The sequence below is a fragment of the Gopherus evgoodei genome, chromosome 21 (genome assembly GCF_007399415.2).
Source record: "Gopherus evgoodei ecotype Sinaloan lineage chromosome 21, rGopEvg1_v1.p, whole genome shotgun sequence".
Lineage (NCBI taxonomy): Eukaryota > Metazoa > Chordata > Testudines > Testudinidae > Gopherus > Gopherus evgoodei.
In genome coordinates, this window is record NC_044342.1 from 6,903,247 (window position 1) to 6,913,923 (window position 10,677).

Consider the following 10,677-nt stretch of genomic DNA (forward strand, 5'->3'; position numbering starts at 1 on the left):
GAAATAAACCATCGTACCTTAAATGAGGTTTTAAAAGAATCCTGGATATGTAACTATGGATGAGTGGCTGCAGATTAGATCACTAATTCATTGGAGGGTGGCATTTTGAAATTTTGATGGGATTTGTACTCCTAAGTAACTTAGGGCCAGACTTTTAAAGATATATAGATGCCAAGTGAGATTTTTGAAAGCATCTAGGTACCTATAACTTTGGGTGCCTAGGTAACTTTTGAAAATTTCACTAGGAACCTACATACCTTTACAAATCTGACCTTTGAGCACTTTGTGAAATCTCATCCTGCCTGAGGAGGTGAGCAAGAAAGAAATAGCTAGATCGATAGATAGCTAGTCCTTTACAAGTTGGATAAACGTTTAACCTTCTGTTGAATACACTTTATCAACACAGATGGGCTTCTTTGTTCTTAATGACTGCACTGAAGATCTGCCAGGTCATGAGCGGAACAATTATGGATTTAAGGATTCTCAAGATTATGCTAACTGCCAGGCAAAAGGAATGTAAAACAATAAATAGATCCAAAACATAAAAGAAACTCACCTGTTAACAACAGGAAGTGAAATGTTAATGTTTGTCCTTCAGTATTCTGAAATGTTGAATGAGAGATGAAGAAACAAATTCTATCACAGATATACATTCTATCTATCTAAGAAACTCGTTTCCCTGAAAAGACATTAAGATATTTTAGTGGAAATGGTTCTAATTTGTATTTATATCTCACATCTGAACAAGGGGGCAGATCTAGCTGAGACAAATGCTCCCAACCAATTATTTGGAGTATGTTTGTTTCTTTTGGGACACGGTCTACGAACCTCATATTTCCATCCTATTAGTTTAATTGGAGAGAAATTACATAAAAGTGAATGAGTAGATTGTTTTCTGCCCATTGCCTCATTGCCTCCAGTTTTATGTAAAGCTTGTTGGGGAAAAATGGGTGATAGAACAGCTAGAGTATGAGACATTTTGTGAATTTTGCAGTTTGAACTAAAAAAAAAATTCTACAAGATATTTGTGATAAATTTACTGCCAATCTGTTTATGTACAATTGCCATGACCACGTTTATCTTCATAGATTTTCAACACCTAGATCAAACTGACCCCAAATATGATCGGGACTCTGGATGCTATCAGGCCTACAAATATTAAAAGAAAATGATACTGACTGGACTTTTCAAAGGACCATAAAGGACTTGGAGCTAATATTTCATAGTAGGTTTTCAAAAGTATCTAGATTCCTAGTTCTGATGTAGGCAGCAAAGCACCTTTAGAAATGTGTCACTAGGTGCCCAGATCCCAGTGAAATTCAGTTTAAGTTTAGCACTTATTTCCCCTAGCCTCATCTGAAAAACCAAATCAACAATCCAAATAATAACAATAAATATAAGGTCAACCGTGCATGAATTGTGGTAAGGCTAATGGTTGGAATTTAGAAAGGTATTAGGTGGTAGGATTTTGAGCCCAGAGGTGTCTTGGCCCTGGTCTACGCTATGACTTTAGCTCGAATTTAGCAGCGTTACCTTGATTTAACCCTGGACCCTTCCACACAACGAAGCCCTTTCTTTTTTTACTTAAAGGGTTTTTTAAATCAATTTCTTTATTCCACCTCAGACAAGGGGATTAGCACTGAAATCGGCCTTGCCAGGTCAAATTTGGGATAGCATGGACGGAATTTGACGGCATTGGCCTCTGGGAGCTATCCCAGAGTGCTCCATTGTGACCGCTCTGGACAGCACTCTCAACTCACATGCACTGGTCAGGTAGACAGGAAAAGGCCTGTGAACTTTTGAATTTCATTTCCTGTTTGGCCAGTGTGTTTGCAGAGCTCATGCAGAGCTCATCAGCATGATATGCACATTGCCAGGGCACATTGCCCGGCCTGTACTTTGTGAGAAGTCTATGACCATGTCCCTCTCGTCACCACGCTACTGTTGACTCCTTGCCTGGTTTTGCATGAAACAATTGTCTGCTGTTGCTCTGACGGAGGGAGGGGCAACTGACGACATGGCTTACAGGGAATTAAAATCAACAAAAGAGGTGGCTTTATTTCAAGGAGAAGCACAAACAATTGTCACACAGAATGGCCTCCTCAAGAATTGAACTCAAAACCCTGAGTTTAGCAGGACGCTGATTTCACAAAACAAATAGAGTCAATTTCTTGTTTTGCTCCATCTATCTTTTACATCTTAGGCTGGCAGAAGATAGTGCAGTATGACTGCTAGCCATCGTCATCTCCTGGGTGCTTGGCAGAAGATGCTGCATTACTATCGCTAGCCATTGTCTTCTCCTTGCTGCTCGTCAGAAGATGGTGCAGTACGAGTGCTAGCCATCATAATTTCCTGGGTGCTCGGCAGAAGATGGGAATGATCTGGCTGAGTCACTCTCATGTCTGCCCAGGTGCCTCTGACCGTCCTCACCGAGGTCGGCTAAAAGAGCACCCAGGAATACGATGATGATTGCTACCAATCATAATGCACCGTCTGCTGCCAAAAGGTAATGAGCTGCTGCTGTGTAGTAATGCAGTCCCAAATCTGCCAGCACACAGGAGAGGTACGGTGATGGTGAGCTGAGCGGGCTCCATGCCTGATGTGGTATGGGATTTGCTCAGGTAATCCATGAAAAAAGGCACGAAACCATTGTCTGCCGTTGCTTTCAGGGAGGGATGGAGAGGAGGGCCTGACAACATGTACCCAAACCACCTGTGACACTGTTTTTGCCCCATCAATACTGGTATCTCAACCCAGAATTCCAATGGGCAGCGGAGGCTGCGGGAACTGTGGGATAGCTACGCAAAGCTACCCATAGCACAACGCTCCGGAAGTTGACGCTAGCCTCGGTACTGTGGACGCACTTAGAGCACTTTGTCTGGGGACACATAATCAACTGTATAAAAATGATTTCTAAAAAACCAACTTCCATAAATTCAACCTAATTTTGTAGTGTAGACACATCCTTAGATTTCTTTGAAAATGCTATCCAATAAGAACAGGAGAAATAACTGAACTAGATCTCTCACTAGCAGATATTTTCTACCAAAAAGTAAATTTGAAACAAGTCTTGGCGAATGTTCATGGCAGAGAAATTTTGAACGTGAAATTTAGAGTATTTTTACTGGGAAAAAAACTTATTCTAGGTGTTAGGTAACATGCATCTTACAGAATGATTGAAGCAAGGCCTTATAGTTAACTCCATGGCATTTCTCATCTGTCAGACTGTCTGAAATGTGATAACTTTTGAAAATCACATATGATCAATTCCAAATTTTCCAGGCATGTTCTCAGCATCAGTGGGCAGAAGCCTATGGATTTTGTTGAAAACTGAAAACTGTCAAAGCCTGATTTCCACTGGTGCAAGCAGAAGGAAAATCAGGCCCACAATGTGTTCATTTGGTGCTGCCAGCAGCAGTAGCTTTCTGGTGCCCCCTCCTGCGGCCTAGACATAAAATAGACAGAAGCTTATTCTTCTATTCTCTCATTGTGTGTACAATTCGGCAGACATATGCAACAAAGTGTACAGTGTACAGTCCAATCAAATTGTTCATGATTTATCTTTGAACAATGAATACTGTGATAAAGTGCCTCGTCTACCTTGGTAGGTCCTGTGCTTATTGGCAGATTTTGCTAGCCTCAGAGATCTTCTTGTGTTGGACCAGGAATTGGGAGTTGTTAGTGGGGAACCCAGGCCCACTCTCTACCCTAGGTTCCAGTCCAGGGCTCTGTGGACTGCAGCTGTCTAGAGTGCCTTCTGGAACAGCTATAAGACAGCTACAATCCCCTGGGCTACTTCCCCATGGCCCCTTCCCATCACCTTCTTTGTCATCACCACTGGATCTTCCTCCTGATGTCTATTAATGCTTGTATTCCTCAGTCCTCCAGCAGCATGTCCTCTCACTCCCGGCTCCTTACACTCAACTCACTAACTGGAGTGAGAGTTTTTTTAAACCAGGTGTCCTGATCAACCCTAATTAATTCTAGTAACTTCCCAGCTGGTTACAGGTGTCCTAATTAGCCTGCCTGCCTTAATTAGTTCTAGAAAGTTCCCAAGTGTTCTGGAATAGTCCCTGTTATCTTACCCAAGGAAAAGGGACCGGCTTAACCTGGAGCTAATGTATCTACCTTTGACCACTCTCTTGTAGCCATCTCTCCTGACACTGTCACAATACACATTTTTATTTGAAAGTTATGGACAAGCAGGTAAAATTTATCACATCAGCCACTAGTTCCAAATTACTAATTCAGCAAGTATTTCTGGCTCCTTTGTTTATGACCTGATCCTGAATCCCTAAAAGAAAATGTAAAGACTTCATTGGGCTTTAGATAACGCCTTTATCAACTATTGTAAGTTCCCTTTGACAAAAGATGGATGAGACTGGAATTTTCCAAGTCAATGGGAGCTGAGCTTCTAGCTACCTTAGTTTTCTTTGACAATCCCATTTTAATGACCCTTCCAATCCAAACGTTCTTGTGATATGACCCAAACTGAATCACTTGGTGATATGAACACAGAGAATCTGATTCTCCAAGGCCTTGTGATTTGTGCTCATATACACCTGAATTCTATTCTATTCTATTCTACTCTATTCTATTCAAGTTCTCATGCAGCCCTCATCACAGTAGCATGTAGAAAGATACTAAGTGACATGACTAGCATATGTCATATATTTCTTCTTTCCTCTCTCCAGGAAGAAATTGTGTTGTGATGTATACACACACACACATTCTATGTCATGCGTTTATATTACCAAAGTAAAAAAAAAAAAAAGAAGAAATATGATTTGCCCTCTGAGTGGTTTGTGCCTTGGCCTTTCTAATATTGTCCCTACATGATTGTGTTGTTTTTTTTATATTAATTTTTTGTAATTTGACCTAGTTTTCACTTTTTATAGGACTCTTTTCTGAGTTTCAGATCACTGAACATCTCCTGGTTAAGCTAGAGCGGTCTCTTGCCATACTTCCTATATTTCCTATGCAGTGGGATGGTTTGCTCATGTGTCCTTAATAATGCCTCTTTAAAAAACTACCAATTCTTTTGAACTGTTTCCCCTTTTAGACTTGCTTCCCATAGGATATTACCTACAAATTCCCTGAGTTTGCAAAAGTCTACCTTCTTGAAATCCATTAACTGTATTCTGCTGTTTTCCTGCCTACATTCCTTGGAATCCTGAACTCTTATCATTTAATTACCACTTTCACCCAAGCTGCCTTCCACTTCCAAATTCTCAGCCAGTTGCTCTCTAATTGTCAACATCAAACCTAGAACAGCTTCTCCCCTACTGGCTTTTTCCATCTTCTGAAATAAAGAACATTGCCTCCAATCTGTGTCCTGCTGTATTATTTTCCCAACAGATGTCTGGGTATTTGAAGTCCCCATCACCACCAAGTCCTGTGCTTTGGATGATTTTGTTAGTTGTTTAGAAAAGATTTCATCCATTTCTTCTTCCTCTTCAGATGATCTAAAATAAGCACTTACCATAGCAACATCTTTGTTTTTAGGGCTTTTATCCTCACCCAGAGACTTTCAACCAATCTGTGTCCTATTTCTATCTCAACCTCAGTGCAAGTGTATATATCATTGATATACAATGCAACACCTCCTCCCTTTTTTCCCTTCCTGTCCTTCCTGAGCAAGTTGTACCCTTCTATACCAATATTGAAAACATGTACTTTTCTCATATGTTTGTGCGTGTGTATGTCTATACTCACACTCCCTCTTTGGAAATTCCGTGGGGAAAAATGTTAGAGTATTGGAGAGCACTCAACTATTATGATTGACTTGCACACTTTAATTTTCCCCCTTATGTGTATGCATTTTCTTAATGATGGTTGAAAACCCCTTACTAACATAGATGAGCCTTCGTAACTTCAGGGTCGTGACTAACTACTACACAGTAGGAGTAAGGGACCCATAATTCAGATCAGTGCAGAACTGTGAACAGGGTATCAAGCTGTGTCTAACTTTTACCCTTGAAATGTGGGTTCTAGATAAATGAAGCCACAAATATTAGCACCAAATTGGGTCCTGTGACCTGTGTTTAATTATTATCAAACAAACAAACAAACAAACAAACAAACAAACAAACAAACAAACAAACAAACAAACAAACAAAGTGTTAAAGACACATGAATAATTTTAGTGACTAATACTTGGTCTGTAGCCCATTGTGATGTTCAATTTTCAGCATTTAAGAGAGATTTCATTTTCATTTGATGCTTAAGGCCAGATTTTCAAAGATATTTAGGCACCTAGAGAGAAGTACAAAAGCACCTAAGTATCTAAAATGCATTGATTGCAATAGAAGTTAAGAACCTACATGTTTCTGATAATCCATTAGGGGCCTAAATACCTTTAAAAAACTGGTTCTTCGACTAGGAGTTTTAATAGGAACCCTATAGGAGTTAGAACTAAAATTCCAATGAATTTTAATGAGAGTTGTATGTCTAAATCCCTTTGGTCACTTTAAAAATCACAACCTCTATATTTAATAAACATTGCAATTATAGGGTGAGGTCTTCAGCTTGCGTAAGGATGAGCTGTTTAATTCATTAGAGCCATGATAAGCATTGACTTCAATGGATCTACAAGGATTTACACCAACTGAGGATTTAGCCTCAGTTGATTTCAGTAGAGTTGCATCTGTTTACACTACTGGTATTCTGGTCTATTCCCTTCAGTGGAACTATACTGGGAATAGGACTCATTTTCTAAACAAATATATCAAATATAAGGCAAGTCATATAACTTCATTTAATGCTTCCTAACTTACGGGCCATAAAGCTTTGATTGACTACTGAATGAGAAAAGTGCCAGCATGAGAAACACCAGGGACCTTGTCCCAGAGGCAACAAGAACATATTTAAACAGTTTCAAGTCGTAAACAAATGATTTGTATTACCTACACCCACATAAATAGGTATGCTGGAGGAGAAGAGTTAAAAATTCACATAACCTTGGATCTCTGTATAGTATCAGAGGGGTAGCTGTGTCAGTCTGGATTTGTAAAAGCAGCAAAGAATCCTGTGCCACATTATAGACTAACAGACGTTTTGGAGCATGAGCTTTCGTGGGTGAATACCCACTTCGTCGGATCTGTGTATAGAAATTGGGTGAGGTTTTGTTTGTTTGTTCATGTTTTTTTTATTTTATCCCTGTTAGCCTATATATTCTTTACATTTTTGAAAGACAAATTATCTGTACAAACTCCCATTGAAAGTATTTCTTATTTTGAAAATGTAAGCTTCCAGAAAATTGAGAAATTTGGTTTTTTTTGTTTTGTTTTGAAATTCCATTTTTACAGTTCTTGATTTTGTGATTATTTATTGAATTTTTCTTTTACATTTCTTCTTCTTTTTCTTCTCTCTTTAGGATTTTGCAATTCTCTTTGTTTGGTAGTTTTGTTAGTTTATGCTTTCTTTTGCAGTGTCAATTTTCATTGATCATCCTAGATATATGGGGTCCTTTGAAACAAAAAAAAATCCTTTTTTGTTTCTAAGAGAAGATGACAAATGAAAAATCTGATACAGAATTTCTATGGGAAAAATTTTAAATATATTCTTATAGACTCAGACTCCCAGACTTTTGAAAATTAATGTACTGAAAAGCATTTGAAAATGTTCACAAATTTGTGATCTCTTCCCAGTTAATTAAACAGCTGTAGTAAAGATTTATTTATCTGTTCATATACATCCATACATTATCTATCTATCTATCTATCTATCTATCTCACACTACAGGCAAATGAAAAGCTCAATCTATCAACTTTCAGCTTTCTGCTTAAGAAGTTCATTATTCCCCTATTTTTCCTCTATTGATATGTTGAGAACTTTACTTTGGAAATTGGACTCATATCAGATAAATAAAACAGTCAAAATACCTTCTGCCTTTCTCGGGTCCGTCTGTCTCTGTGTCTCAATTACCTATTTATTAGAGTTTATCTACTCACTGCATTTCTATGTATATAAATTAGGTTTGTATTACTGTTTCTTCTTTTTTTTTCTGTTCTCACAGAACACTGTTTTGCTGAAGAATAATGGAGAATCAAACCACTGTGGCCAAATTTATTCTCTTAGGAATTTCCAGTGACCCACAGCTCCAGGTTTTCCTCTTCTTCATATTTTTAGTTATTTATGTAATAACCTTACTGGGGAACATGCTTATCATGTTGGTGATAAAGGTTGATCCTCATTTTCAATCTCCCATGCACTTCTTTCTGTCCCATTGATCCTATGATGACATCTGCTATTCCTCCACCATTGTCCCCAAAATGCTGGAAAACTTCCTAGCAGAGAAGAAAACCATTTCTGCCAATGGCTGCATTACCCAAATGTTCTTTATTATTTTGTCATTTGATGCTGAAATTTTCACTCTTGCAGCTATAGCTTATGACCGATATGCTGCCATATATGACCCACTGCATTATATGGAAACAATGAAGAAACGACTCTGCCAACAGCTAGTGATGGGTGCATGGATCATTGGATTTATAGATGTTCTGGTAAATACTATTCCTCTGCTAAAATTGCATTTCACCTGTGAGCTCCCTTCACTCTTGGTCTTGTCCTGCACTGAGACCTTCAGCAATGAAGTAGTGCTCCTTTCCTCCATTGCAATATTTGGATCCGGCTCCTTCTTGCTCACACTGGTTTCCTACATTCACATAATTGCCACCATCTTGAGAATACATTCCATGGAGGGCAGGCGTAAAGCCTTCTCCACCTGCAGCTCCCACCTTCTCATTGTCATTTTATACTTTGGGACAGGTTCCTTTCAATATGTGAGACCCAGCTCAGTCTCCTCCAAGGGTCTGGATATGCTGATGTCCATCCAGTACAGCATCTTGACCCCCATGTTAAACCTCATCATCTACAGCCTGAAAAACAAGGAGGTGAAAAGAGCCATGGTGAATATGTTGAAAAAAGCATATGTTGCTCATGTAACATAAAAGTGTTTATTGAAGGATGTCGATAACTGAGTCTTCAGTGTTCACATTCAGAAAAGGTGAGGTAATTAATGAGGGACAGACTTCTTCATTTTGTAGGAGGTTGTGAAAAACTTATCTGTATTATATGTAAAATTGTGGACTAGATTCTAACTCTATTCTATTAGACCCCCCCCCCCAAAAGATTTGGGTATCATGGTGGATAATCATCTGAACATGAAGTCCCAGTGTGACACTGTGGCCAAATATCTTATTTGTTTGTGGCTAGCATAATCAGGGGAATTTTGAGAAGGAGTATAAAGATTATTTTACTTCTGTGTTTGGCACTGGTGCAACTGCTGCCGGAATATTTTGTCCAGTTCTGGTCACCCCATGTCAGAAAAGACATAGTGGAACTGGAGAAGGTTTGGAAAAGCGAAATAAAGATAATCAATGGTATGGAATGGCTTCCATATCAAGAGAAACTGAAAAGATTAGGGTAGCTTGTTTTAGGAAAAGACAATTAAAGGCGAGATGATAGAGATCTATAAAGTTATGAATGATGTGGAAAAAGAGGATAGTGAAATGTTGTTTACTATTTCCCACAATACAAAAAATACAAGTCACCAAATGAAATTAATATACAACACATTTAATACAAACAAGAGAAAATATTTTTGATACAGCATATAATCAACCCATGGATTTCATTGTCAAAGGATTTTGTGATGGCCAAAAGTGTAACCGTGGACAAAAAAAGAACAAGTTAAGTTTATAGAAAATATAACATCACCCTGTTTTTCTGATCTAATTGGGACCGGGCCAGACTGGATCATAAAAAATAGATGTTGGAAATAGGGGTGATGAGGGTGCTGTTGCACCTCCTGTCTTGAAGTGATTTCCATCCTATACAGGGTTTACAGTTTGGTTCAATGGCTCTCAGCACCCGCACTATAAAAATTGTTGCAGAACCCCTAGACCGCAGCACTATCCAGCAGACACAGGCGATATTGCCCACTTCTGGACCTGTGTGCACTGGTTGTTCAGTTAATATGGAGAGCTGGATAATGGAGGGTTGTACTGTGGGTCTATCAATGCTTATTAGACAAGATGGTCAAGGGATGTAAACTCATGCTTGTGGTAACCTTAAACTCTCACTGACAGAAGCCAGGAAGGAAAGACAGGGATGAATCTCTTCACAGTAGTCTTGTTCTGTACACTTTTCCTGAAGCTGTGGAACTGGCCACTGTTGGAGACAGAATCCTAGGTTACATGGATCATTGGTCTGATCCTTATGGTAGTTTTTATGTTCTTATGTCCAATCAGTTCTGCTGTCCACTATTCAAGAAGGATGTTTGATAAACTGGAAGGTTACAAAGAAGAGCCACAAGAATGATTAAAGACAGTCCTCTCTTACCATCCCCTCCATTAACTTATCAATCTCATTCTTGAAACAAGTTGTTTTTTTGCCCCCACTGCTCCTTGTGGAACGCTCTCCCAGAACTTCACTCCTCTGATGGTTAGAAACCTTTGTCTAATTTCAAGCCTAGGCTTGTTGATGGCCTGTTTATATCCATTTATTCTTGTGTCCACATTGATGCTTAATTTAAATAATTCCTCTCCCTCTCTGATATTTATCCCTGTTATGTGTTTATACAGAACAATCATATCTCCCCTCAGCCTTCGTTTGGTTTGGCTAAACAAACCAAACTCTTTGAGTGTTCTCTCATAAAGTAGATTTTCGATTCCT

At 38.9% G+C, this 10,677-nt stretch overlaps 1 protein-coding gene across 1 annotated transcript; it reads left to right on the forward strand.

Moving 5' to 3' along the window:
• Window positions 1-8,273: 8,273 nt before the first annotated feature.
• LOC115637833 (olfactory receptor 5V1-like) lies at window positions 8,274-8,951 on the forward strand. The gene has a single exon (XM_030539450.1). The coding sequence runs from the start codon at window positions 8,274-8,276 to the stop codon at window positions 8,949-8,951; it is 678 nt and encodes a 225-aa protein (XP_030395310.1).
• The last annotated feature ends 1,726 nt before the right edge of the window (window positions 8,952-10,677 follow it).

What these genes read in the sequence shown, in the direction of transcription:
- LOC115637833 (XM_030539450.1), top strand. Translation starts at nt 8,274, where the DNA reads ATGCTGGAAAACTTCCTAGCAGAGAAGAAAACCATTTCTGCCAATGGC.